Source organism: Lathyrus oleraceus, unplaced genomic scaffold (assembly GCF_024323335.1).
Source record: "Lathyrus oleraceus cultivar Zhongwan6 unplaced genomic scaffold, CAAS_Psat_ZW6_1.0 chrUn0024, whole genome shotgun sequence".
Classification (NCBI taxonomy): domain Eukaryota; kingdom Viridiplantae; phylum Streptophyta; class Magnoliopsida; order Fabales; family Fabaceae; genus Lathyrus; species Lathyrus oleraceus.
This window is the reverse complement of record NW_026112415.1, coordinates 77,741-105,401: the sequence shown is the minus strand read 5'-3', so window position 1 is coordinate 105,401 and position 27,661 is coordinate 77,741. Positions and strand designations below refer to the sequence as shown.

Below are 27,661 nucleotides of genomic sequence, written 5' to 3'. Positions count from 1 at the left end.
GAGCTAGCCCGAAGGATGATTTTCCGTTACCTCACATTGATGTGTTGGTAGATAATACAGCTCAATTCTCGGTGGTTTCCTTCATGGATGGCTTTTCTGGCTATAATCAAATCAAAATGTCGCCAGATGATATGGAGAAAACAACGTTCATCACACCGTGGGGCACTTTTTGTTACAAGGTGATGCCATTTGGTCTCAAGAACGCCGGTGCTACTTATCAGAGGGCCATGGTGACTTTGTTTCATGATATGATTCATCATGAAATCGAATGCTATGTTGATGACATGATAGCAAAGTCCCAGACGGAAGAGGGGCATCTGGTAGATCTGGCCAAGTTGTTCGACCGGCTGAGACAGTTCAGACTGAGGTTGAATCCGAACAAGTGCACTTTCGGAGTGCGGTCCGGTAAATTGCTGGGATTCATTGTGAGTGAGAAAGGAATCGAGGTTGATCCTGCTAAAGTAAAAGCAATAAGAGAAATGCCTGAACCGAGAACGGAAAAAGAGGTTCGTGGTTTCTTAGGTAGATTGAACTACATTTCACGGTTCATATCTCATCTAACAGCCACGTGTGAACCAATATTCAAGTTGTTAAGAAAAGATCAAACGGTCAGGTGGAATAATGATTGCCAAGCGGCATTTGAAAAAATTAAAGAATATTTGCAGGAGCCTCCGATTCTGATGCCTCCTGTGGAGGGACGACCGTTAATCCTGTACTTGACGGTTCTCGAGGGGTCTATGGGGTGTGTATTGGGGCAGCATGACGAGTCTGGTCGAAAAGAGGATGCCATATACTACCTTAGCAAAAAGTTTACCGACTGTGAAACAAGATATTCACTGCTCGAGAAAACTTGATGTGCTTTGGTCTGGGCTGCTCGCCGACTGAGGCAGTATATGCTGGTTCATACCACTTTGTTGATTTCCAAGATGGATCCAATCAAGTACATTTTTGAGAAGCCAGCATTGACCGGACGGGTTGCGAGGTGGCAAATGATTTTGACTGAATATGATATACAGTATACCTCTCAAAAAGCAATCAAGGGGAGTGTATTGTCTGATTACCTCGCCCAGCAACCCATTGAGGATTATCAACCAATGAAGTTTGAATTCCCTGATGAGGACATCATGTTTCTCAAATCGAAAGATTGTGAGGAACCAATCCCGGAGGAGGGGCCTGACCCTGAATCCGAATGGATTCTGATGTTTGATGGGGCCGTTAACATGAATGGTAGTGGTGTTGGTGCTGTTTTGGTTACGCTGAAAGGATCCCACATTCCTTTTGCTGCCCGGCTAACATTTGAGTGCACCAACAACGTGGCTGAATACGAAGCTTGTATCTTGGGGATTGAAGAGGCGATTGATTTGAGGATCAAGAACCTTGTTATATATGGAGATTCAGCTCTGGTTGTAAATCAGGTTAACGGAAAATGGTATACGCATCAGTCTCATTTAGTTCCATACCGGGATTATACGAGGAGATTGTTGACGTTTTTCACCAAGGTGGAATTGCATCATGTGCCTAGGGAAGAGAATCCTTTGGCAGATGCTTTGGCTACTCTGGCTGCCTTGATTAAGGTGCAGTGGTGGAATCAGTTCCCCAGTATGGAGGTGGGACGTCTGGATAGACCGGCTTATGTGTTTGCTGTTGACACAGCGCCTGATGATGAGAAGTCGTGGTATTACGATATCAAGCGCTATCTGGAAACTCAAGAGTATCCTGAGGGAGCATCCAAGAAGGACCGAAAGACTCTGCGGAGGTTGGCCATGGTGTTCTACCTAAATAAGGATGGGGTTTTGTATAAGCGGAATTTCGATTGGGTTTTGCTCAGATGTGTTGATAATAAAGAAGCAAGCCAATTGATGAAAGAGGTTCACGAAGGATCGTTCGGTACCCATGCCAGTGGGAATGCAATGGTGAAGAAGCTGCTGAGGGCAGGTTATTATTAGATGACAATGGAGGCTCAATGTTTCAATTTTGTGCGGAAGTGTCATAAATGCCAGATTTATGCTGACAAGGTGCACGTGCCTCCAAATCCTTTGAGCTTAATGTCGTCTCCGTGGCCGTTCGCTATGTGGGGCATTGATATGATTGGGAAGATCGAGCCTACGGCTTCGAATGGACACCGGTTCATATTGGTGGCTATTGATTACTTCACCAAATGGGTAGAAGCAGCCTCTTATACAAACGTGACGAAGCAGGTTGTCGCCAGATTCTTGAAGAGAGACATCATTTGCAGATATGGGGTTCCCGAGAGAATCATTACTGACAATGGTTCTAATCTGAATAACAAGATGATGGCGGAACTGTGTCGGGAATTCAAGATCGAGCATCACAATTCTTCTCCTTATCGTCCGAAGATGAATGGGGCGGTTAAGGCAGCCAATAAGAATATTAAGAAGATTGTGCAAAAGATGGTCGTGACTTATAAAGACTGACATGAGATGTTGCCGTTTGCATTGCATGGGTACCGAACTTCGGTGCGTACGTCTACTGGGGCAACGCCTTTCTCCTTGGTATATGGAATGGAAGTTGTGCTACCGGTTGAGGTTCAAATTCCCTCTTTGAGAGTCCTGATGGACGTGAAATTGCAAGAGGCTGAATGGGTAAGGACTCGGTATGAAGAGTTGAGCCTGATTGAGGAAAAGAGGCTGGCGGCCATCTGTCATGGGCAGTTGTACCAGCAGCGGATGAAGCGTGCTTTTGACCGAAAGGTACGACCTCGTGTGTATCACGTAGGTGATATGGTGCTGAAAAGGATCCTTCCTCCTCAAAACGATCGTAGGGGCAAATGGACACCTAATTATGAAGGTCCATTCGTGGTCAAGAAGGTTTTCTCTGGCGGAGCCTTGTTGTTAACGACCATGGATGGCGAGGATTTTCCATCCCCTATGAATGAGGACGCAGTTAAAAAATACTTCGTATAAAGAGACCCGCTGGACACCCGGCAAGTCGAAAACCTGAAAAGGTGGCTTGGGCAAAAAAGGGTATCCCGGTGGACTGAAAACCCGAAAGGGCGGTTCAGGCAAAAGAGGGATTGAAACGAACAACTGCGTCCAGCATGATCGTTTGCTTTGGTTAAGGCACCAGGATAATCCCCGGTAGGGATCGGTCGGAAACGTCTTGTTCAGAAGGCAGAAAGCAAGGAAAGTCTGAGGACATATGGGGTGTAACCGAGTTGGAACTCGATGAGATTACGGTTTCACATTGCCATTAGGATAGATTTTTCCTTTTGTGCGCAATTACCTCTTTTCAGGAATTGCTTCCTTTGTATTGCTCAATTTGAGCCACACTTTTTCAATCAATAAAATGCATATTCAGTCAAATAATTTTGTTTTTTGTTTTTCATTACCGCTTTGATTGCAAAAAACATCCAATTGTTTGTGATGAAGAATCTTTGCATTTTAAGACGTACAGGTCCCTTCCAATGCATGCTTATAAGATTGAAATTTGAAATCTTATTCGGAAGGTTGAGTGACCCAAGTGTTGAAATCTTGACACGCCTGGGGCACGGTTTTATCTAACGATCTCTTTTGCAGGTACTGTTAGATATTTTCACTCACTTGCAGGTTGTGATGTGGAGGCTTTTGATAAAAGAATCCCCACAGAGTCCAATCAGGGACGAGTAGATTGAAGAACGGTGAAAAGACGACGAAGGACGTACGACGATCCTGGATATTAATCAAGAAGACTCTTCAAAGTCTAAAGATTGAAAAGTCTGTGTAAATCCCAGCGAGTTCGCTCTCCGTCGAGCGCGGAACGGTCGGGAATACAAGGTGATGAATCAGAAAAGTCCAGACGAGTCTGGGAGTTCTCAAAATTGGAAAGCTGATAGTGGATTTGGATGATGAGTACCAATGGGTCGACGAATCGACGGGTGTTTGGTGCCAGATTTTCCTCATCTCCCCGAGCAGAGTAGGGACTATTTCCCCAACAGATCCAAGGACTATGGCTTCCCTAGCAGGGTCAGGATGGTTATCCCCAGCAGGTTTCAGATCAATGCTTCCCCAGTCGCCAGGCCTGAAGGTTGTTATTTCCCATCGGAGGTATCTGTGTGTGGTGGTTCCTCAAGCAGAGTTGGGCTTTATATCCCCAGCAAGTCAAAAACCGTTGTTTCCCCACAGAGTGCATTGGTGGTTCTTATCCCCAACGAGATTCCCCGAGCGGATTGGGTGCAGCAGCGCTATTCCCCAGCAAGGGTTGCCTTTTCCCAACAGCAGCGCTATTCCCCAGCAAGGGTTGCCTTTTCCCGGCAGCAGCGCTATTCCCCAGCAAGGGTTGCCTTTTCCCAGCAGCAGTGATATTCCCCAGCAAGGGTTGCCTTTTCCCAGCAGCAGTGCTATTCCCCAGCAGGGTGGAGATCGGAGTATTGGCGAGTTCCTCAGTAGAGTGTCTCGAGCTCCCCAGAAGAGTCCCTTGAGGGGGATGCTTTTTATGCATTCATCATGTAGCTAAGCATAGCATATTGCATAATAAATCGCGTAGCATTTCCATGATTATGGAGCATTACGCTAAAAAATATCATGCATCATTATTGCAAGCATAAGCTAGTCTCAGACCGTGGTTACCGTTTGAGAGGTGATTTTGCCCGAAGGTGAAGGTGTTACTCCGAGGAGTTTAGCATCATGATTCTGAACCAAAGGTATTCCCCAGTAGTGCGATATTGGAGGAAGAGTTTCTGTCGAGCAGAGATGGAAATGATAATACAAGAAAGTTTCGGGGTCCAAAAAGAAAGACAAGAAAGAAATAATCCCCAGCGGAGCATAAATTGTTCATCTGTTAGGGATTGAATAGAGCATAGCCGGTTCGTGGCTTGTTATCCCCAGCATGGGTCGTTGGCATGCGTGCCGTCTCATGTATCACTGTTTTGTTATCTCTGCCGATGCTGATAGGCATGAAGGTTTTCCGGTATCCAGACCGAGGTGGCGTTCAGGCCAGTTGATGGTTTTCAGGCCAGTTGGGTTTTCAGACCAAGCATCCGATTTCCAGATCGAAGAAGTTCTCAACAATCAGGACGAAGAACTTGTGGCGCTCAGGCCAATTTCCGATTTCCAGATCGAGGAAGTTCTCAACAATCAGGACGAAGAACTTGTGGCGCTCAGGCCAATTTCCGATTTCCAGATCGAGGAAGTTCTCAACAATCAGGACGAAGAAATTGTGGCATTCAGGCCAGTTTCCGATTTTCAGATCGAAGAAGTTTCCGACGATCAGGTTGACGTACTTGTGGTTTTCAGACCAGTTTTCCGGTGATCAGACCGAGGCGGGTATTCAGACCGATGTGGCACTCAGGCCAGTTTCCGATACTCAGATCGAAGAAGCTTCCGAAGTTTAGGTCGATGCAGCTTGTGGCATTCAGGCAAGTTTTCCGGTATCCAGACCGAAGTGGTGTTCAGGCCAGTTGAAGGGCAATCAGGTCAGTTGAAGTGGTGTTCAGACCGAAGTGGCAGTCAGGCCAATTCCCCGGTATCCAGACCGAAGTGGTGGTCAGACCAAATTGGCGATCAGGCTAATCTTCCGGTATTCAGACCAATATCAACACTTTCCTATTCTGATGTTCAGTAGTCAGATTGACGAGCGGTGTTCAGGCCATGGTTATTCCTGTGCTGCCATTTATTTTGGTATCCAGGTCAATGTTTCTGTTTCGGTGATCAGGCCAATTTTCTCCGTACCAGACGGATTTTTCTTTCAAGACTGCTTCTTTGCCAATTCTGACAGGCATTGTTGATTGTTTTCCCATCGGAGTGCAAATTGTTCGTCTGTTCTTGGTATTCAATCACTCTTCACCCTGATCATCTGAAAGCCGAGGCTATTCATATCGACAGGTTCACAGTGGATTGAATAGGGGCAGCTGTAACACCTCAAAATTTGCCCTCCTCTCTTGGGACTAGCTTAGCATATTGCATTGCATTTGTAGGTCATTAGGCATTGCATTTTTTGCATATCATGTGGAAACATTGAGCAAGTCATCCTCCTAGGTCTTGATCAGGAGATAAAGAGGTTAAGGGATTCAAGCTGAGGGTTTCATTGAATGGATCACTAGCCATCTGAGGGTGTGTGCTTCAAGTTAGGGTTTCTTGGTTCCTCAAGGGGGTTGAGCTTTATCTTGGTTGAAATGGTACATCATCATCATCATGGTCTTGTCATCACCAAGAGATTCATTATGCTTGATCAGATTCCTTGGGATTAGGGTTTTGACCTCTGGTCAACCCTAATCATCTGCATTGTGCCAATTAGGGCTTGTCAAGGAGATGAGGTCTTCATTGAGATGAGGGATCATCATGTGGTTTCATTGAGCTTATGAAAGCTAGGGTTTCATGTTTGAGCCATTTCATCAGGAGATTGAAGCTCAAGTTCATCAGTGCATAGCCAATTCTTCTATCAATCAACAAAAGTCAACCAAAGGTCAACTGTTGGATTTGGAGGTGGGAGAGGGTTAGAGACACTTCATTCATGTCCAAACAAGTTTCATTTGACATTTCAAACATCAACAATGAAAAAAATAAAGTCAGATGAAAACTTTCCAAAAATAGAAAGTGACTTGTAATTCAAAACTGCCAAAAATGGAAAGGTTTTCTCCTCAAAATTACATGTCCAAAAATGCTTCAAATGAAATTTTGTCCAACATGAAAGTTGAAGATCTTGCTCTCACCTTTCCAAAAAGTCCAAGAACATGAATTTCTCATTTGTGGTTGGCAAGTTATCATCAAATCATTGTCAAGAAAAGTTGAATTTCAAAAGTGCATAACTTTTGAACCAAATGGCCAAATGAAGTGGGACTTTTTGGAGCAAATTTCTTTTGATCTCCTCTATTTAATTCATGCATCACATTTCATTAAAACTCATCACATAAAAAGTGCATTTTTCAAGTGAACCTAATTTGAAAATTGGAGGGAAAAAGGTGAATTTGAAAATTAGGCATGGTATTCAGTCAATTCCAATTGCATTTGCTTAGAAACAACATTTCCAAGTGATCCAAGGCAGAAATTGGCACTGTTACATTGATTTTCACAAGTGAGGGTGAATTGGCCAATTTGGAATTTGCACATACACTTGCATTTTCATTAACCACTTGCATTAACACTAATCATGATTACCAACATCATTAACATCACATATATAAACCTAATTCTAACTGTTTTTGTGGTTAACACTTCATAATTCAGAAATCTAGATCTAGATCTCAAGAACTCTTCATTTTTCCTCTCAACTTTTCTTCATTTTTCTGCACGAACCTTGCATCATACTTGATCTAATCTTCATCCATGTGCATAATTGAGTGGAATTGAAGCAAGGAATCATCACTTTCAAGCCAAATCGTGGACTGTTGCAAGTGAACTCATCCATGGCAGTTTGAGTTTTCATCAAGATCGTGCATAATTAACATCAAAGCTTTCATCCAAAGCATCATAGGAGAGCTGGAAAGCATCTGTTTCAGCATTTCCAAGCCAGAAAGCATCGAATTCAGTTCTGTCATCACTTGAAGGTTAGTTTTCGACCTTAACAATTCTTGAAATCAATATATGCTTTGGATAGATCTTTGAGAGTAGGTCATGCTGCAAGTTGAATCATTGATTTTCATTAAGATTTGAACAAGTTATGTGGATTAGAAGTTTGATGAGTGAAAATGTTTTCCTTCGAAACTCTTAATCTAGAAAGAATTAAGCTAAATTGATTTGTGATTCATGATGTATGTTGAAAAAGGATTCCAATGATATAAAGTTTGTCAAAATCTGGTACAAAAGTTCTTGAGCTAGGGTTTAGGATGAACGCGCGATGAACATTTGAATTTCAGTTTCCAGGTTTTCTTTGATTCATGACCAGCGTGCCTTGCATGAATTTCGTGTTTCTGGACCATGCAGCCATTCACGCCACGCCATGTACTTAAGTGAAACGCGGCATTTCACTTAAGTAGCGCCAGATTTACCATTTTGCCATTATCTCATTTATTTCCTTTAATTCAATTTTCTTTTTCAATTTTCATTTCACTTCATATGTCAATCTTACAAAAATCATAAGTCCTTCAATATTTGTCCAAATGATGTGGAATTTTTTGCACTTTGTTCCTCGTGATCTCTAGAATTTTATGGTGATTTTTCCAGAATTTGTGCACGTGTAGATTTTTATTTTGGCTAGGGAATGTTCATACATGTGTCATCTTGATATGCCTTGCCATTTTGCTTGTGAAATGATGATGCTCAATCCAATGCCTCTCAAATTTTTTGTGCTTAAACTAGACATGTTCATGAACATTTTGGTATAGAGTTTGTGATTTTTGCTTTCCTGGTTGATGAGATATGATTTTTTGAATAGAGGTGTGACAGTGTGTGTCACACCATTTCTTGTCCAACTTGTGGATTTTCATTACCATGCCATATGAACTTGAAATGATCTGAATTTTTGCATGTTGATCTTCTGGATGTTAAGTTTGAGTGTGAATTTTTGTGGATTTTTTGAGTGCATTTCCAATTTGTTTGAGAATTTCCTTTCTGTTTGACCATTTGTGAACCTTTTGTGAGTCATGATTTTAGATGATTTGTGAAATTCTTGATATGTATTGGATGGACTTGAAATTTTATGGAGTGATTCTAGACACATTGAAGTTTGTCATGGCTTTGGTTTGATTCATTTATCTTGTGCCAATTCTGTTTTGTGCTTGCTTGAAGTTGATGCATGATTTGGTGCCTTGTATGAGCTTGTTTTGCCTTGCCTTGACTTATGGATTTTATTTGACTTGCTTCCAATTGTCCAAATGGATTGAAATTTGGTGTGTAGATCATGTTATGAATGCTGTTTGACCATGATTTTTCTGGAGATTTATTGATTTGTTTTTTATTGGATTTGGATTGATTCATTCTGTTTGGTCCAATGAGCTTCCAACTTGCATGTTTGGCCTTAAATGCTTTGTGAAATGAAATTGGTGTGTGATATGAATGTGAGACCACTTGGACATTGTTCTAATTTGATTGAATTTGATTTGTGCCAATTTTCATGTTCTGTTTTGAATTATTTCTCCCCCTTTGACCCTAGGCCTTGTCCTAGGGGTTTGCTTATGTTTGAGTTGTGTTTTCAGGACAAAGAAGCATATGGCTATGAGGGAATTGATTCACTTGCTTGAGTTGACCAATTGGTCAATGTTGAACTAATGTTGAGTTTGTTTTGTAGGTGGCTTCTAAGTCATTTGAGTTGAGCTTGAGCTTTGCCTTGATGCATAGCTTGTTTGTCTGTTTGCTTGTGTACAGTTAATTGTTGACTTGTAATTGTCTGTTTGACTTTGTGAATTGTAAACTGACTGAGCTAGATTGTTTTCAAGTACATTAGTTGCTAAAGTTCTTTGAACTTGCTTTGTGATGTTGCTTGGTTGCTTAACCAGTTGAGGTAGAATTTCTTTTCTCCATGTAGTATGGAAGACCTGGCCTGTTACTTGGCCAGGCACCTGTCTGAAGTCCTCCTTAAGAGGCAATGTTTGTGTTTGTTTATCTTTGTCCCCAAGCAGGAGAAGACCTTTGATAAGGCAATTGGCAGAACACAAGAGATATGCAGCCTATCTCCTGCTAGTCTGTGTGCCATCCTTTGGCTCACATTACATGTTGATGTCTTGTGGATCTTAACCCAAGATCTCTGTTTGAGTCAGTCATAAGTGTAGAAGGGTTCCCACTTTCTGAACCCACACTTCCATTTGTCTGAAGCTCTCCCTGGCCAGGGATAAGAGCTGTGAAGTCTTATCTTCACCTCCCATTTCATCTGCTTCACCCTAACCCTCGATGTTAGGGTTAAGAGCAAATTTCACCTGATTATAGTGGTCTGTTTGTTGAGGTTGATATGACCCCTCAACTAAGACCTAGCCTTGTGTGAGCCCACTTTGTCTGCATATAGTGTGTGCTAATTGTGTATGTTTGCTGTGTCTTGATTATGCTTGCATGCTTTGCTTTGCCTGGTTAGGATTAGCTTGCAATCTGTGCAAGTAGATAGAAAACTCAACCTAGGACCATTGTGGAATGTATGATAACTATTAGGCTCGAGTCAGTCTCCCTTCTAGTTGGTCGTTTCCCAGTCTCTGGTTAGGAGATAGTTTCTCCCCTGTTAAGGGGAACTACGTTGCCCTGATCCTCATACCAGATGAGGTACGTAGGCAGGAGATCGTACGAGATCTCTCCGGGCACCCTTTTTCTTTTTGTGTGTGTTTGCTTGACAGTTACTAGGCTCGAGTGCCAGACCCCTTAGTAACTTGTTTGTGTGTTATCCTTCTTGTGTGTTAGGAGATGAATGTAAGACCAGCGATTGGCGTTCCGTATCCTATGCTTGTTTGTGTGCTTGGAGTCCGATATAAGCCCAGCGATTGGCATTCGGTTTCCAGTTGTGTTTGAGTGTTTGTTTTGACGTCTCAGCGTCTGTGCGTGTGTTTTGTTTCGGCGTGCGTGAGCCGAACTACGATAGCTCTGATTCTCATTCCAGATGAGATACGTAGGCATAGGATGCGACGTCCTAGCGAGCCCGTTCCTCTCTTCCCCCACCTGTGTCTTATTCCAGTGTGTGTATGATGTTTTGAGCAGCGTTTTAGCAACCTTTTTCCTATCTTTTTGAGCGTGGATCCCGTCGAGTACGACAGACGTGAGGGGTGCTAATACCTTCCCCTTGCGTAACCGACTCCCGATCCCATCTCTCTTTGGTCGCGAGACCATGTCTTTTCCAGGTTTACTTCGAGCGTTTCCTTTCCCTCTTTTGGGATAAATAACGCACGGTGGCGGCTCTGTTTGTTTTTGTTTTTTTCCCGCCGGTTGTTTTTCGCGGATGCGACACCTAGGGAGGAAATTGTTCCCCTTGATTGGTTGTATTAACCATCTTTTTTGTGTATTTTCTTTTGGTTATAGGTTGCGAATTGTTGGCTATCTTACCACTTCTAAGGTTCATGCAACACTATGCTTTTTTAACTCAAAAGAATAACAACAATTTTGTATTGTAAAAGTAAAGCAAACTATTATAATTAACAGTTCTTTTGACACCGTCCCACTGGGCGTGCCAATTTGTTTACCAGTAATTTCTGACAAACAACCGCTAGTCCTCCAATATTATTAATCTTGATAACTTACAGGATCGACTAGATTGATCCTAGGACATGTGTCTCAAGAACTAGTGTTATGGTTATTTGATTCATGATTAAGTTTGTTTCTGGTTTATGAATGGTAATTAGGGTTCTTTATCTAGCGTTAATGGTACAAAGTAAACGGTGTTTCGACAATAAACTCTAAACGAAATCTAAAGGCTTATGACTTTAAAGATAAAGGATAAATGGCAGTAATTCTGTAAAAAGGCTTTTTTAAAGATAACAAAGGTAATTGGCAAAAGTAAAGATAAATAACTTGAAGTAAAAGGTTTTAAGTTTGAAAAGGTGCTGGAAATAAAGGTTTGACGAAATGTAAATGTAAAGGTAAAAGCAATGATGAAAGACTTTGAAGATAAAGGCAATTCGACAGAAGGCTTAAATAGAAATAAAGACAGTAAATGGTTTAATTTAAGTAACCTGCATTAAAAAGATAACATGAAATGTAATCATGGTGTTCTTCATACATACATTTTCAGCAAAGACTCGTTTCGCTCGCTCCGGTACTTTGAGTATTTTTAGTGAATTTTGTATATCAGTTTGAACACACGAAATCTAAAAACTAAGACTTCTATTTATAACAATTCGATCCTAACGGTCTCTACACAGATGATTGCCACGTTCAACGTTTTCAAGCGATGTGTGTCTCAGATGCTTCCACGCGTTCGCCTGACGAAACTACTTCGTTTGAATTTCAAATCTTTCCCGCTCGAAGCTTCGAATCTGCTAAACGCCGATGTCGAAGAGAACTTGTGGAGATCCTAAAATCTTCTAAGTCTTAAGCTTCGACAAAAAGGTCCTTTCTCCCAAGAAAAGGATTTAATAAATAGCTTCACAAAGCCATTTTTATATTATTCTCCAAAACATAATATTTTCAAAGAACTTCAACCTAATGGTCGAAATCTCCAGCTAACAAACGCAAGTTGCATTGTTCGCCACCACCCGAGAAGCAAAAGATTCGAGAGTCCAGGCTTAATATACATGCATAGATAGTGGTCTAATGACAAGGGCCAACGACGGAAGCTCGGGACGGGGTCGTATGATGCGGAAGTCTCACGTACGGTTCCCTGAGAAGGGAGTGGCTACCTACTGGAGCTTCGACCAACCACCACCGGTAAATTCTGCTTTGGGGCCACCCCTTACTCTACCATTATTATAGGGGTATGGGGTTTGAGACAAAGAAAGATCAAGGCAGCATATCAATTTTTCCTTTATACTTTACTTGGATCTATTTTTATGCTATTAGCTATTATGTTGATTCTTTTCCAAACAAGGACCGTCGATTTACAAATATCATTAACCACAGAATTTAGTGAGCGGCGCCAAATCTTTCCATAGATTGCTTCTTTCGCCGCTTTCGCTGTCAAAGTGCCTATGGTACCAGTTCATATTTGGTTACCCGAAGCTCATGTAGAGGCACCTACGGCAGGATCCGTCATCTTGGCAGGAATTCCTTCAAAATTGGGAGCCCACAGGTTTTTAAGATTTTCAATACCCATGTTTCCCGAAGCAACACTTTGTTCCACTCCTTTCATTTATACTCCAAGCGCGATTGCTATAATATATACTTCCTTGACCACTTCAAGACAGATCGATCTTAAGAAGATCATTGCTTACTCCTTAGTAGCCCATATGAATCTGGTGACTATTGGTATGTTTAGTCGGGCGGCGGCCGTTAGGTCACCTATTTTTAGTTATGGACACAAAAGACAAGGCCAAAACATGTGTGTCGGACGTGCGACCCATCAACCTACTAGCAATGGAGGAGAAAACATAGCATGTCACAACAAAAGCTTGATTCAAGGCGTCAGCAAAACATTTTCGTCCGTTCCAAAAACAAAAGCCCCTTAGCGCCCCGGGACGGGAGTGGGGGACACCCTACGCGCAGGCAACAACAGCACCGGCTCTACGAAGTCAGAATCTAATCTTTGTGTTGGCTTCTAGCTGCTTTGCATGCTTCTTCTTATTTATTGTGGCTATGTTAGCGTGGCGGAAATGAACAAAAAACGAGATGAACGTGCTATTTAAAAATCGATTGATAGATAGCCTGATCCGTTCTGATAGATCGAAAGAGTAGGAATGCGATAAAGGTAATTTCAGGTAGACATTATTTTTGTTTTCATGACTACATTTGCAATTGAAATGTTTATAAGGGGAAAAAGCATTCCTTACTTCTGAAATACAAAATGAAATAAATGCTCTCTTTCTAAATAAGATTTCAATTTGGGTCCTTAGCTTAGCATCAACGTATTTAATATGTAATAAAGAGTCCATTGCTCGGAACTCAAATCTAGGTTATAACCAAGTGACTTGTAATTAATACGTTAAATATTAAGATTATTCAGATGTTAGAAGGATAAAACACTACATGAATCTAACAGATCCCTATTTCGAACCTAGGTTATAACCAAGTAACTTGTAATTAATACCAGAAATAATGAGATTATTCAGATGTTAGAAAGATAAAACATTACATGAATCTAATAGATCCATATACACGTATTTAACACGTAAAAAAGAGTCCATTGGTGGGAACTCAAACCTAGGTTATAACCAAGTCACTTGTAATTAATACGTGAAATAATGAGATTGTTAAGATGTTAGAAAGATAAAACATTACATGAATCTAATAGATCCATATACACGTATTTAACATGTAAAAAAGAGTCCATTGCTGGGAACTCAAACCTAGGTTATAACCAAGTCACACTTAATTAATACGTGAAATAATGAGATTATTCAGATGTTAGAAGGATAATACATTACATGAATCTAATAGATCCCTATTTCCAGTTTTGAAGCCTACAGCCTTCGCACAAAGATGGCTTGCTACAAAAGGAATCACTCCAAGCAAGAAAATGGGTGCTTTACATAGTCAAACATTAACCTTAACATATTATATGTATCGTTAACACTTGATGGCTGCTTTTCAAAAGATTTAAACCAAGCACGACAGCATATCATAACAACTACATATCAAACACAAAATTTCAGCTTAGCAAAGTTTAGCAGAGTGAAGAATACTAAATAAATGAGGACACTCCTGACTAATGAGCTATAAGATGCAAAAATGTATTGCACTAGTCCAACAATTAACAAATGCAACATCATAATTGCTGATCCCCAAAAACAATTATATCACTAACTATCCAAGACTCAATAAGCATACCACTAAGAATTCCCCTTACAATTCACCCAATCCAACCTTTAAAAGAAAAAGAGAAAAACATAGCTTTTGGATATAGAGCTTAATTAAACAGTTAGTCAATAAGCATTCTATCAATATAAGAGTTTACACAGAATCTATTTCTTTAATCAAATAGCAAACTAGCACAAACTCTACATACTCTGAGAGCAGCTTATGACAATAAGTGAACCTATTTCTTTAATCAAAGATGAAATTAGGGTAAAATCATCATAATCTGAAAGCAGCTTATGGCAATATATGTGATACTCTTTTTTTTTTAAATTATAATAAGTGAACCTATTTCTTTAATCAAAGACGACATTCGGGTAAACTCTACATAATCTGAAAGCAGGGACAATAAGGAATTTTTTTTCAAAAAATAACTAGTGATTTGAAGGAACTAATCAAAACTGTTTTCATAATTCCGTCTAAGCATATAAGCTCTTCCAAACATCCCCTAAGTAGTAAACACGAATGCTTGGATTTGCTTTCATATACACCAATTCAATCATTTCATAAACCCCTAAAAAACTCAACAACTACTACAATACAACTACATATCTTAAAAAACAAGCTAAACAATTACAAAATTATGATCAAAATCAATCATCAATTCATCATAATAACAATAACAGGTAAAACAAAGTTTTCTAAGAATCAACAACAGTAAGAAAAAAATCATGAAAAAAAAACCTGTAAAACTCTTCAAAACTGAGACTGCTAGCAGTCTTATTATATATCTCATGAATTGCATGCTCCAGAATCTTCCAAGTATGTTCAGCATATCTCGGATCCATGATAACTCTGAGCTTGAAAGCCTCAATCTGAAAATTCCTCTTCCTCTGGTTACTCACATCACTGTGTGGAATTTTTTTTACTTTTTCACTTTTAAAATTTTTGATTTGGTTAAATATAATAGAATATTGAGTGGTTGGGTTTGACAGTGATGTGTTTCTGGGAATTGGGTTTGTTGAAAGTTTGAGACTTGGTGTCTAAATTTGATCTGGGTCTGATTGAATTCAATTGTTTGGAGATTTTGAAAAATTGTTTTTTTTACCATGGTTTTGTACAGTTATGAAATTATAGCTGCATATGGAAGATTGAGATTAGTTTGTGAATTGTATTAAATTTAACTTGTGTAAGTTTATTTTGGGATTATTGCAGGCTTTTTTTGGCGTGTTTGATGGACATGGAGGTGCCAGAGGTGCCAAAGCTGCGGAGTTTGCTGCGAATAACTTGGAAAAGAACATCTTGGATGAGGTTATCATGAGTGAAGACCAAGATGTTGAGGAGGCAGTGAAGCGCGGTTACCTCAATACTGAGTCTGAGTTCATGAAACAAGATCCCCATGGTGGTTCTTGTTGTGTAACAGCATTGATTAGGAACGGTAACTTAGTTGTATCTAACGCTGGTGATTGCCGTGCTGTCATTAGTAGAGGAGGGGTTGCAGAGGCCCTAACATCTGATCATCGACCTTCCAGGGAAGACGAACGGGAAAGAATTGAGACCTCGGTAAATTTTCTGATCACTGTAGTGAATTTTTACCTGATGTTTATCAAAACCAATGTTTGAGTTTGGTTTGGTCCGTTCTTAAGCGTTGAAATTTGTCTTGCAGGGTGGTTATGTTGATTTATGCCGTGGTGTTTGGCGGATTCAAGGATCTCTGGCTGTATCTAGAGCTATCGGAGACCGACACCTGAAACAATGGGTGACTGCAGAGCCTGAAACTAAAGTTATCAGCATTGAACCTGAATATATCTTAAAAAACAAGCTAAACAATTACAAAATTATGATCAAAATCAATCATCAATTCATCATAATAACAATAACAGGTAAAACAAAGTTTTCTAAGAATCAACAACAGTAAGAAAAAAATCATGAAAAAAAAACCTGTAAAGCTCTTCAAAACTGAGACTGCTAGCATTCTTATTATATATCTCATGAATTGCATGCTCCAGAATCTTCCAAGTATGTTCAGCATATCTCGGATCCATGATAACTCTGTGCTTGAAAGCCTCAATCTGAAAATTCCTCTTCCTCTGGTTACTCATCTAACGAAAACTCTCTTAACCTAGATTTCAAAAACCTTCAAATTCAACAGAAAAGGTACCAAGAACTCAGTGAAAAATGGGTTGAGATTGGATTCGAAGTTGTGCGTGCAAGAATGAGAAAGTGCGAAAGTTGCTTCGTTTTTTCTTTGGTTTAACGTTTTGCAGTTGAATGAAGTTCAACGGGTTTTATGCTATCAAGTTTTAGGTTTCGTTCAACGGATACAGAGGTAGAAATGGGAAATGGATTTTTTTTATTTAAATTTAAGATATGATATGATTTAAATACTTTAATAGAATTTAATTAAAAAATGTATATAGATGTCTTGAGAGCTATGAATTTGATACCAATTTGACGAATCTGGTATGCTATTGTAATAAAAAAAATTAATTACTAATATACTTTTATTCTGTAGTCAAATATGAAAATATTAATATGGTTATATTAATATTTTGTAAAATTAATTAAAATATACAAAATACATAAAAATAAAATGGAAAAAGAAAAATAATAGTGTGATTTAAATAAAATAAATAAATCATATAACAACATTTAAAAATAAAATAGAGAAAAAAATAATATACACGTAAAATATTTTTACAAATTTAATTAAAATATATTAATAATATAAAATAATTTTACACCATCAGTTAATTATAGACGTCGGATACCGAAAAAAATTTGATTTTTATTTTAAAAATCTATAAAATAATACAAACGAATAATGATGATGAAATAACAATATGAAATTTTTTAGATGATAGTATATAATAATTAATCTTATATTTTTACACGGTCAATTAATAAAAGACGTGTATTCCTTTATATTACATTTTTATTTTTGAAATAGTGTAAATTATTATAATTAAATATTTGTGTATTTTTTTTTATATTAACTGTATATATCTTTTAATTAAAATAATAATAACAACTAGAAGGAGGAAACATACAAAGAATATGCACAAATTGGTATAAAATACATTTTCTTTAGAAATATATAAAGGTAAATATTGTTTGCAAATAGTAACGTTATATATATATATCGCTACCGGGATTTCACGATAACGAAACCGGGACTAAAGAGAATGCCAAAGAGAGGCAAAGTCAGAAGAGTCGCCACCGAATTTTATTTAGTTTACCTCTATCGGAGAGGAGATGGGAAATAGTCGATAAAACCCTCGGAAAAGAGACGCGTACGGGAAGCGCTAAAAGAGAATAAGGAATCGGTCTCGCAACCGAGATTTGGGTTCCGAAGTCGGTTACGTAAGGGGAAGGTATTAGCACCCCTTACGTCCATGGTACTCCATGGGAACCATTTGGGTTGTTTTACATACATGAGATTTATCTATTATTGTTTTATTTTCAAAAGAATGTGTGAAAAGAAGGGGGTCTTTTTTGTTATTATAGTGCTCGCCAAGGATTGTGGCCCTTGTGCCTACGTATCACTCATTCGGGGATGAGGAATCAGAGCTCCGTAGTTCGGAGTAGAAAATGTTTGTGTGTTGGTTGATTTTACCTTTGAGAAAAGGATTTTCAGGATGATGCCCTAAGGCACAAAAAATGAGTTTGATGAGTTGTATTATTTTTACCTTGAACAAGGGTTTTATGAAAGAATGTTTGTGATTATATTGTACTAAAGTCTATCGGCAGAGGTGATTATTCTAGATAACAAGTCAAGCGTCTTGCGTCCAAAATAATCAGAGTAAGGGTAGAAATGTTCCATTCTCACTCATTCTCCACCACTTAAGGCTCGTGGCGCACAATAACAATCGTAATTATTAAGTGTTTTGAATTTGACTATAAAAATGCCACTTGACGTTGAATCAAGGGTTTGTTTTATTTAATTATGAAATTTGGCTTATGCAACATGAATGCAAAGTAATCAACAAGAAATTAAAGGGTCTCATTGTAAGGTAGCCCAAGAGAAAGCCTTTTGTGTGCAAAAGTGACCTAAGTTAAACAAAGGATAATGGTCTTACAAACATGTCCCCCTAAGGTGGTGCCATGATGTCATTCTTACAACATGCATGTAAGTTACGGATGAAAATCCAAGTGTTTACAAAGTATCACAAAGAGTAATGAAAAGGCCTCCAAACAAAGGTCCTAAGATGAAATCCTCTAAGTCCAAGTTGATTAGGAGTGGAGTGAATATTTTTGGTCTTTATCATTTTATCATGTTTTTGTTATTTTTAATGTATGATGACAATAAAATAAATAACAAGTAAATAAACATGCATGATGAGTTTGTATAATGATGATGATAATGAGTACTTAAATGTAAATGAACAATAAAATAAATTGCAAGGAAGTAAAGTGCAATAATATAAATGTTAGAAGTTAGTAGTTAATGGTTAGTGGTTAGTAGAATAACGATAAGCAAATAGAATAACAAGTTAATGTAAAGAGAATGGTTTCATCTATGTATCAAATGACCCAAATATGGATGAAATAGAGGCAATATATCAATGCCTCAAAGTATCATGAATGATCTATTGATCAACCATTAATAGGTTTGAAGTATTGAAGATTTAATCAACTCTAAACAACCATGGTCATGATCTAATAGAACTCATCAACCAAATAAATGTAACAACAAGTCAACAATAAATATTAAATGATAACAAGAAACAATGTAAAGGAAATGGTTTCATCTATGTATCAAATGACCAAAATATGGTTGAAGTAGAGGCAACCTATCAATGCCTCAAAGTATCATTAAGGATCTATTGATCAATCATTAATAGGTTTGAAACATTGAAGGTTTTATCAACTCTAAACAACCATAGCCATGATCTAATAGATCTCATCAACCAATAAATATAAATGATAACAAGAAACAAAGTTTGATTGAAAATGGTGAATAAAAAGTAGTAAGAGCAAAAAATCCCCAAAAGGGTGTAAATCCAACAAAAACCACTTGTCTCAAAGTTGACTCAAATCTCTCTCAAAACACAACCCAAGAGTAAAAAACCATTTCCAAACACAAAACAAAACCAAAAAATGGCAAGGAGTTTGAGTCCAAAATATTACCAAGTATGTGGTGTGAAAACTAGGTTGTTGTTGTGTTTGAGTTTGAGAATGAAGCAAAAAGCTTGGAAGAGAATGACTATGGTTATTATGGTAGAAAAAGGAAGGGAAGGAAATTGTGTGTTTATGTGGTGGTGGTGAATGATTATGTAAATGAAACAAGTTTGCTACTGTTTATGTTGTATGGAAATGGTGGATTTTTACATGGTGGTTGGGTGGTTCAGAGAAGAAAAAAGGGTTTGGGTAAGTTAGGGTTTAGGTTGAAAAAAGGGAGCTTGAATGTGATTTGGACAGAGGTTTTGTGGCTTTCAAGCTTGAAAAATGAGTGGGGATAGTGCTCTATTTATAGGGGAAGAAAAGGGGTTGAAGTGGATGAAAGAAAAGGTCTTCTGGGTAAAAAACAGAGTCATTTCTGCTGTCTGCGCAGGTGTAATCGGTTACCCTGATTAGGGTAATCGGTTACACAGTGCCAAAATGGCCAAAAAAGCAGTTTTTGGTCTGGGTAATCGGTTACCCTGATTAGGGTAACCGGTTACCCAATTTTTTTTATTTTTTTTTAAAATAATGGATGTATGCATGTGCAGTAGGGTCATTGATCAGATGAAAATTGTATCGGGGTATGGTAAATTTTGGGGTATGACAGTTGCCCCTATTTAATCTTCTCGAACCTGAATGTTTAGATAGCAGCGACTTCCATACATCCAAGGTAAGAGAGGATTAAATAAATAAAAATATCCAAAAATTCACCCTACTGGGAATGAAATGAATGTGATATGAAGTGATGGGTATTTGTGAAGGTTGTTCATGGGATGGAAAATAAATTTGATATGAAATCATCTGTTGAGGATAGTTTATGGTATTATGTAGGGAGGACATGGGTCAGCTGTATGATGGTTATGTCATGATGCGTATGTGTAAGACCCCAATTTTGGCCCTAAGATCCCTCATGGCATCATATCATATCATATCATTGCCTCAAGGATCATTGTGCACCTTTGCTTGCCTCCTAGTGGGTGGGTATCTTGTGAGTGTGATTCTTGATCACCAAGCATGTTTAGCATGTGTATATCATTGCTTTTCATTTGTTTACTAACCAAAAGTACAAAAATATTGTCATCTAACCTTGTTACTTGCAGATGAAGCAAACTAGGTCAAACAGTCAAATCATTCATTGAGCAATGGATGGTGGCCATTCCTGAAGAATTTGAGCACCATGATCATTCATCAAGAGTTCATTTGAGTTGTGATATCATTTGGAATCAAGATCTCAAGTGGTAGAGACTTGGAGCTCATCAAAGCATGGCTCAGTCAACCAAAACCCTAGCAAAGTCAACTGTGGTCAACTGTGCATTTAATCAGGGATTTGAAGGTGTGAGATGGTTGGAAAGGTCTCATGCATGTCCACATATGCCTCATATAACATGTCAAACATCATCATTGAAGGATTGGAGGTCAGACAAAAAGTTTCCAAAAATAGTAAGTGACCTGTAATTCCAAGCTGTCAAAAATGGAAAGTTCTTCTCCTCAACTTTACATCATGAACCAAGCTTCAAATCAAAATTTGTCCAACATGAAAGTTGAATATCTTGCTCTTACCTTTCCAAAAAGTCTAATAACATACATTTCTCATTTGTGGTTGGTAAGTTATGATCAAATCATTGTCAATGAATTTTGAACTTCAACAAGGCATAACTTTCACACCAAAAGGCCAATTCATGTGATTCTTTTTGGAGCAAAATTCTCTTGATCCCTACTATCCATTTCATGCATCACATTTTATCAAAAATCATCACAAAAATATTTCATTTTTCAAGTGATTTAATTTGAATTCTTGGAGGGAAAATTTGAATTTGGAAAATATGCATCCTTTTCACTTCAAATCAATTTCATTTGCCTCTAAACTGATTTTGAAGTGCATTTCAAGTGGAATTTCGCACTGTAGCATGCCATGCACATGCAATAAGGGTGATTTTACTAATTGTCCAAAAACACCTCCATTTTAGCTAATTGCATTTACCATTTCACTAATCATGTTTAGGCATTGTTAATTAGGAGTATATATAGCATAATTCTAACTGAAAACCCTAACCACAATTCACAAACTCAGATCCAAATTTTTTTCTCTCAAATTTCTCTCAATTTCTCTCACTTTTCTCTAATTTTTTTCTCTCAATTCTTGAATCAACTTGCATTGTTCTTGCTCTGGTCTTCATCTAGCATCATCACTGAACATTTTCAAGCCGAGAAACTCCTGAATTCGTGCACATTTGGAGCTGTGGAAAGCAAGAGCAACAATGGTGAATCACTAAATCTGGTCAAATCGTGCTAAGCTGAGCTTGGATCTTCCTTCTAAACATCTCCATAAGCATTGTAGAAGAGGCATTTGGACGCGGCAAGGCTTAATTGCAGCTGAATCGAGCTCTGTTCTACAAGAGGTAAGAATTCGACCTCCATTATTTTGTTGTTAGTTGACATGATGTTATAGATCATTGCTTGCTGAGTTGTTTAAGCTTTGAATCGCTTGAAACCGTGCCAAAATGAGAGAGAACGAGGGATTTGATTTTTTCATGTTGATGGTAGATTTGCTCGATCCATGCATGATCTGTTGTTTTTGGATGAATTGATTGTTGATTATTCATGCCTAATGTCGGATCTATGGAATGCAATGCCTGATTTTCATTTCTGGAGCTTTTCATTATTTCTGGAAAATCGCGTTTGAAGATGATGATGATCTTCATGCTGTTCTTCATTTCTGGAGAATTTCCTGCGAATTCTCCTGCAGCATTCATAGCGTTTGCCACGGCCTTTCCTGTGGATTCACATGTGTTTCCTGCGGATTATGGCTGCATGTGCCTAGGGTTTACTGGCGCGTGTTTTCAAATATTCATGATATTTACAAGTTTGCCACTGTTGCCATTTATTTCATTTTAATTGTTAAATTTTTATTTCATTTCATGATTAAACTTCAAAAAATATAAATAATTCATGGAGCATCCAAATTGAGTGGGAATTTTTGCATTGATCTCCATTTTTCCTCTAGTTTTTTATAGGTATGATAACACAAGTTGTGCACGGCTGTGTTTTAATTTTGTCTAATGGTTTTGATCATGTATGCTTCGTGCCTATGTTTTACCATTTTGCTTGTGAAATGATGATGGATGATCATATGAAGCTGAAATTTTACATGCATGATCTAGACTCACTCCTGAACATTTTGGTATATAGTTTGCTAATTTTGCATTTCTGGATTGTGAGATATGATGTGATCTTTAGAGGTGTGACAATTGGTGTCACACCATTTCTTGTTCATGTTCTTGATTTTATTTTCCATGCTCATGCTATGCCAATTGCTCTGGATTTTTGCATGATAATACTTCTGAATGTATAGTTTGCTTGTGATTTCTTATAGATTTTTTGAAGGCATTTTCAATTTGTTTGATATTTTTCTTTGCTGTTTGGTCATTTGTGAACTCTTATTGAGTGCTGAACTTCTATGCTTTGTGAAATCCTTGTGCCTTATCATATGAGCCTGAAATTTTGTACAGTGATTCTTAACATGTTGAAGTGTATCATAGCTTTGGTTTCATTCATTTATCATGTGCCATTTCTGTTTTACACTTGCTTAAAGTTGATGCATCATTTGTGGCCTTGTATGAGCTTGTTTGAACATGCTTTGACTTGTTGATTTTAATTGACTTGATTCCCATTATCCAAATGCCATGATTTTTGGTGTGCTGCTCAATGAATGTGTTCTGTTTAAGCATGATTTTTCCTGGAATTTATTGAGCCATCTTGGTATTGATATGCTTGTGTTCATTCTGTTTACATCATTGAGTTCTTAACTTGCCTAGTTTGACATGTTTTGCTCATAAAATGCAATTGGTGTATGATTTTGACATGAGGCCTTCTGGATTTTATTCCTAATTGATTAATTTTGATTTTGATCAATTTTCATGTTCTGTTTTAAATTTTTTCTCCTCCTTTGACCCTAGGCTTTGGCCTAAGGGTTCACTTCTCATGTTTGAGTTGTTTTTTCAGGTTGAAGAAGCAAATGCTTTAAGGAGATTAATTCAAGTTGATTGATTTTGATCTATTTGATTGTTATGGACTAACTTGGTTTGTTTTGTAGGATGCCTCTAGATCATTTGATTTGAGTGTGTGCTTTGCACATGTGATTGATTGTGTCGACTGTTGGCTCTTATCTTGTCTGTTTTGACTTTTGTGATTGGTGTACTGATTATATTTGATTGATTTCAGGTACATTAGTTGCTAAGTTCTTGGTGAACTTATTTTGGGCTTTGCTAATATAGGTATACCATCTCTTGTCTCCATGTAGTCTGGAAGACCTGGCCTGTTACTTGGCCAGACACCTGTCTGAAGTCCCCCTTAAGGGGCAATGTTTGTGCTTGTTTACTTTTGTCCCCAAGCAGGAAAAGTCCTTCATAAAGGCAATTGGCAGAACACAAGAGATAAGCAACCTATCTCCTGCTAGTCTGTGAGTCACTCATATTGCTCACACTACTTGTGTTGATGCATAGTGAGTAAAAGCCCAAGATCTATCGAGTCATTAACTTGTGGAGAGAGTTCCATCTTTCTGAACTCCCACACCTTCTGATATTCAATGCTCTCCCTGACCAGGGATAAGAGCAACGAGGCACACCCCTCATATCATTTCATCTGCTTCACCTTGGCTCTCAATGTCAAGGTTAAGAGCAACACTTACCCTATTCCAGTTGACTTCAAAGTCTAACCCTTTGTTTGAGCCAAAATTGTGTGTATATAGAGTGTGCTAAATGACTTTGTTTGATTCATTGCTCATATGTACATGTTTGCTTGTTTGCCTTAGTGCATTTATCATCATTGATTGTTCATTATTGCATGATTATCATTTCATATCTTTGTGACCATCTCTGGTTTGCCCATTGAGGACAATTGTAAGTCCATTCTTGGCCATTGTTCCTATGATTTGGAAGGGATAGAGCATAAGACCACTTCATTGGCCACTCATGTCCTCTTTTGCTTGTTTGATTGTTGTATGTGAGGATGCAATTGTAAGACCATGTTGTTGGCATTTGTACTCCCATGATCATATGTTGGAGGTTGGAATAAGCCCAGATAGATTGGCATCCGACATCCATGTTTTGCTTTTGTGAGATTGGAGTAAGCCCATTTATTGGCTTCCGGTATCATTGTTTGTTTTAGGAGATTGGTGTAAATCCATTTATTGGTATCCGGTATCCGCTTTTGTTTGTGAGATTGGAGTAAGTCCATTTATTGGCTTCTGGTATCATTGTTTTGCTTTTGTTTGTGAGATTGGAGTAAGCCCATTTATTGGCTTCCGGTATCATTGTTTGTTTTAGGAGATTGGTGTAAATCCATTGAGTGGTAGCCGGTATCCGCTTTTGTTTGTGAGATTGGTATAAGTCCATTGATGGCATCCGGTATCATCTTGCTTGTTATTTGCTTGCTTGTTTTGTTACCCATTCCAAAGGACACACTTGAATCATCTTCTATATGATTTCAAGAAGTGAACTTCTAGAAGTTTTACACTCCATCTTCATCCATCCTTTTTGTCCTAAACCTTTTCACATGTTGTTTTCAAACTTGGAATAAATGTTGTGCAAACATCTTCATGCTTTTCAAATTAGAAACCTGGACCTTAAGTCCTTGATTTTCAAACCTCACTTTTGTTAATACTTCTTTCTGAATTGAATCTTAATCATACTTTGACCATCCTTTTGTGAATACTCATAATCAATTAACTTCACCCATTCATTTTTTGTGTGGCTTTTGTCCATTGTTGATATGTTTTCATGCATTAGCCGTAGGTTTCAATTACCATAGTGGTTGATGTAAATCTTACCTTATCCTTAGTAAGTTGAGTGTAAGTCTTCCATACTTATTATAGGGTTAACCCCTCACTAGTATGTGTCGCAACCTGAAAAATACAGTGCGAAAAAAAAACAACCGGCGAAAGAAAAAGACAGAAGAGTCGCCACCGTGCGTTATTCATCCCAAAGGAGGAAAAGGAAACGCTCGAAGTAAACCTGAAAAAGGAAAGGACAAGACGGGGTCTCGCAACCAAATCTTGGGTTCGGGAGTCGGTTATGCGAAGGGAAGGTATTAGCACCCCTACGCATCCGTAGTACTCTACGGGATCCACTTTTGTAGTTCTTGTCTAAAGGGTGTGGGTTTATCTTGTGATGTTTACCAAAAAAAGGGTTAAATGAAAATGACTCGCGCGGATGTCGCATCCACTGCATACGTATCTCATATGAATATGAGAATCAGAGTCTTCGTAGCTCGGCTGACCTATGGGTTGGGGGGATGTATGCTCGCTAAGACATCGCGTCTTATGCCTACGTATCTCATCTGGCCTGAGAATCAGAGCAAAACGTAGTTCGGCTAACTACGGGGTTATGGATTGGGTTTTGGACGAACGAATTTACTACGCAATCTACCGGATGCTCGATGTAACACCCTTCTAAAATACCCCAAATATTTAATTAAAACAACAAATAAATACATCAGAGTAAAGGTGCAATTAAGGGTGTCACACAATCACTTCACACCAATCATCAAATAACTGTCATGCTCTTTTCCTAATTCGAAACATAAAGCATTTGCACAATACTCAGCGGATAGAAATCAAATCAATCATGCAAAACATGTAACACATTACATGTAAAATTATTCCACAAGGTAAAACATCCTGTCCCGATGTTACATCTATCAGAGCATGACCCACTAAGGAACTACACTAGACTCCAAGCTCTAGCTTCTACTCAATCACTGCTCGCTACCTGAAACATAGTTGTAAGGGTGAGTTCCTCAATCGATATAATAAGCATTATAAAATATCATGTAATGCTAAGTAAATTAACACATCCATTCACCCTAATCAGATCACACCTTCAGCAACGGCAATATCAACTCATCATCACAATCATACTCAACATAAACATCAAAACACACGCATAATATTGGAATACATCCATTCATATTATACACAATACATACATTATGCAATGTGACTCCATGCATGCGGTACCGACTATTCGTGAACATATAGTTCAACCTCACCGATCAAATCCAGATACGGCTACCAAGCTCACTAGTCCCACTCATTTGAGACCTAGTGACTCACTCACTAATTCCTCACCATGGGAATTAGCTACCACCCCAAGGGCTATGATATGCACGCTAATCACCTAGCATGCAAACATCAACAACAATTCACAATACTCACTCATTAATTCCTCACCATGGGAATTAGCTACCACCATAAAGGCCATAATATGCACGCTAATGCACCTAGCATACAACATCAATAATAATCCACAATGGACATATGCTCACACTCTAAGCCATAAAATAGTTCATTCCACATAATACATACATTCATAGCATTATGTATACAATCATACATCATCAGCATATTATCACAAAATCATATCGTGTCATGCCAATTAATAATCACAGTATTAGCACACTCTACTAATACCTACACTGCTCAAAACAACGGGAAATGATCCCTACTATATCATACATCAGCTAAATTACATTACTCAGTTGAACAACCAGAAACTGCACAACAACAGCCCAGAAAAAAATCACAAATCTGCCCATACGCGTATTGCCTAGTCCCATACGCGTATGGCCCATTTCCTGACCAAGCCCATACGCGTACCACCATCTCATACGCGTATGCTACGCGTAACACCTCTCCCATACGCGTACCAACAGAGACAAAACTACGTTAAAAACATCATCTTCCTCATCCTTACGCGTATTGCCTAGTGCCATACGCGTACCAGACCATCTCATACGCGTATTGCCTAGTGCCATACGCGTATGACCAGAGACCAGATTTCCAGATCTGCTATGGTTTTCTCTGCTACGAGATCTCTCCAATTCCACCTTCCACAGTCCAATTTTTCACAGTATTCGTTCATATCATCTAACACAATTCATACCCTATTCAATTTCACAAATTCTAACATTATTATATCTAATTCCTACGAATTTCCTTCAATTATAATCCAAATTTCGTTCATCCAAAAGTTCACAATTTCATCATGCATCATTCTAATCAGAGCCAAATCAATGGTTTATCACTACCCATTACATGTTATCCCATAATACCCATTAAACGATGATAAACCCCCCTTACCTGAGTAAATCCGGCAATTGATTCTTTGACCCTCAAGCTTTTCCTTTCTTCAACCCTTGTTCTCTTGCTCTTTGCCCTTTTCCACTTTTGAGTCGTTCTCTGTTTTCACGTGAAAACCTCTTTTTACCAA

The 27,661-nt window shown here is 38.4% G+C and overlaps 1 protein-coding gene and 1 pseudogene across 1 annotated transcript; both read left to right on the top strand.

Annotated features, from left to right (window-relative positions):
* Nucleotides 1-11,938: 11,938 nt before the first annotated feature.
* LOC127112044 (NADH-ubiquinone oxidoreductase chain 4-like) lies at nt 11,939-13,094 on the top strand (annotated as a pseudogene).
* Nucleotides 13,095-15,445: 2,351 nt separating this feature from the next.
* On the top strand, nt 15,446-16,574 carry LOC127112047 (probable protein phosphatase 2C 2). Its single transcript, XM_051046240.1, has 2 exons — nt 15,446-15,794; nt 15,898-16,574. Exons 1-2 carry the CDS (start codon nt 15,549-15,551, stop codon nt 16,147-16,149), a joined length of 498 nt encoding a protein of 165 aa, XP_050902197.1. The 5' UTR covers nt 15,446-15,548; the 3' UTR covers nt 16,150-16,574.
* The last annotated feature ends 11,087 nt before the right edge of the window (nt 16,575-27,661 follow it).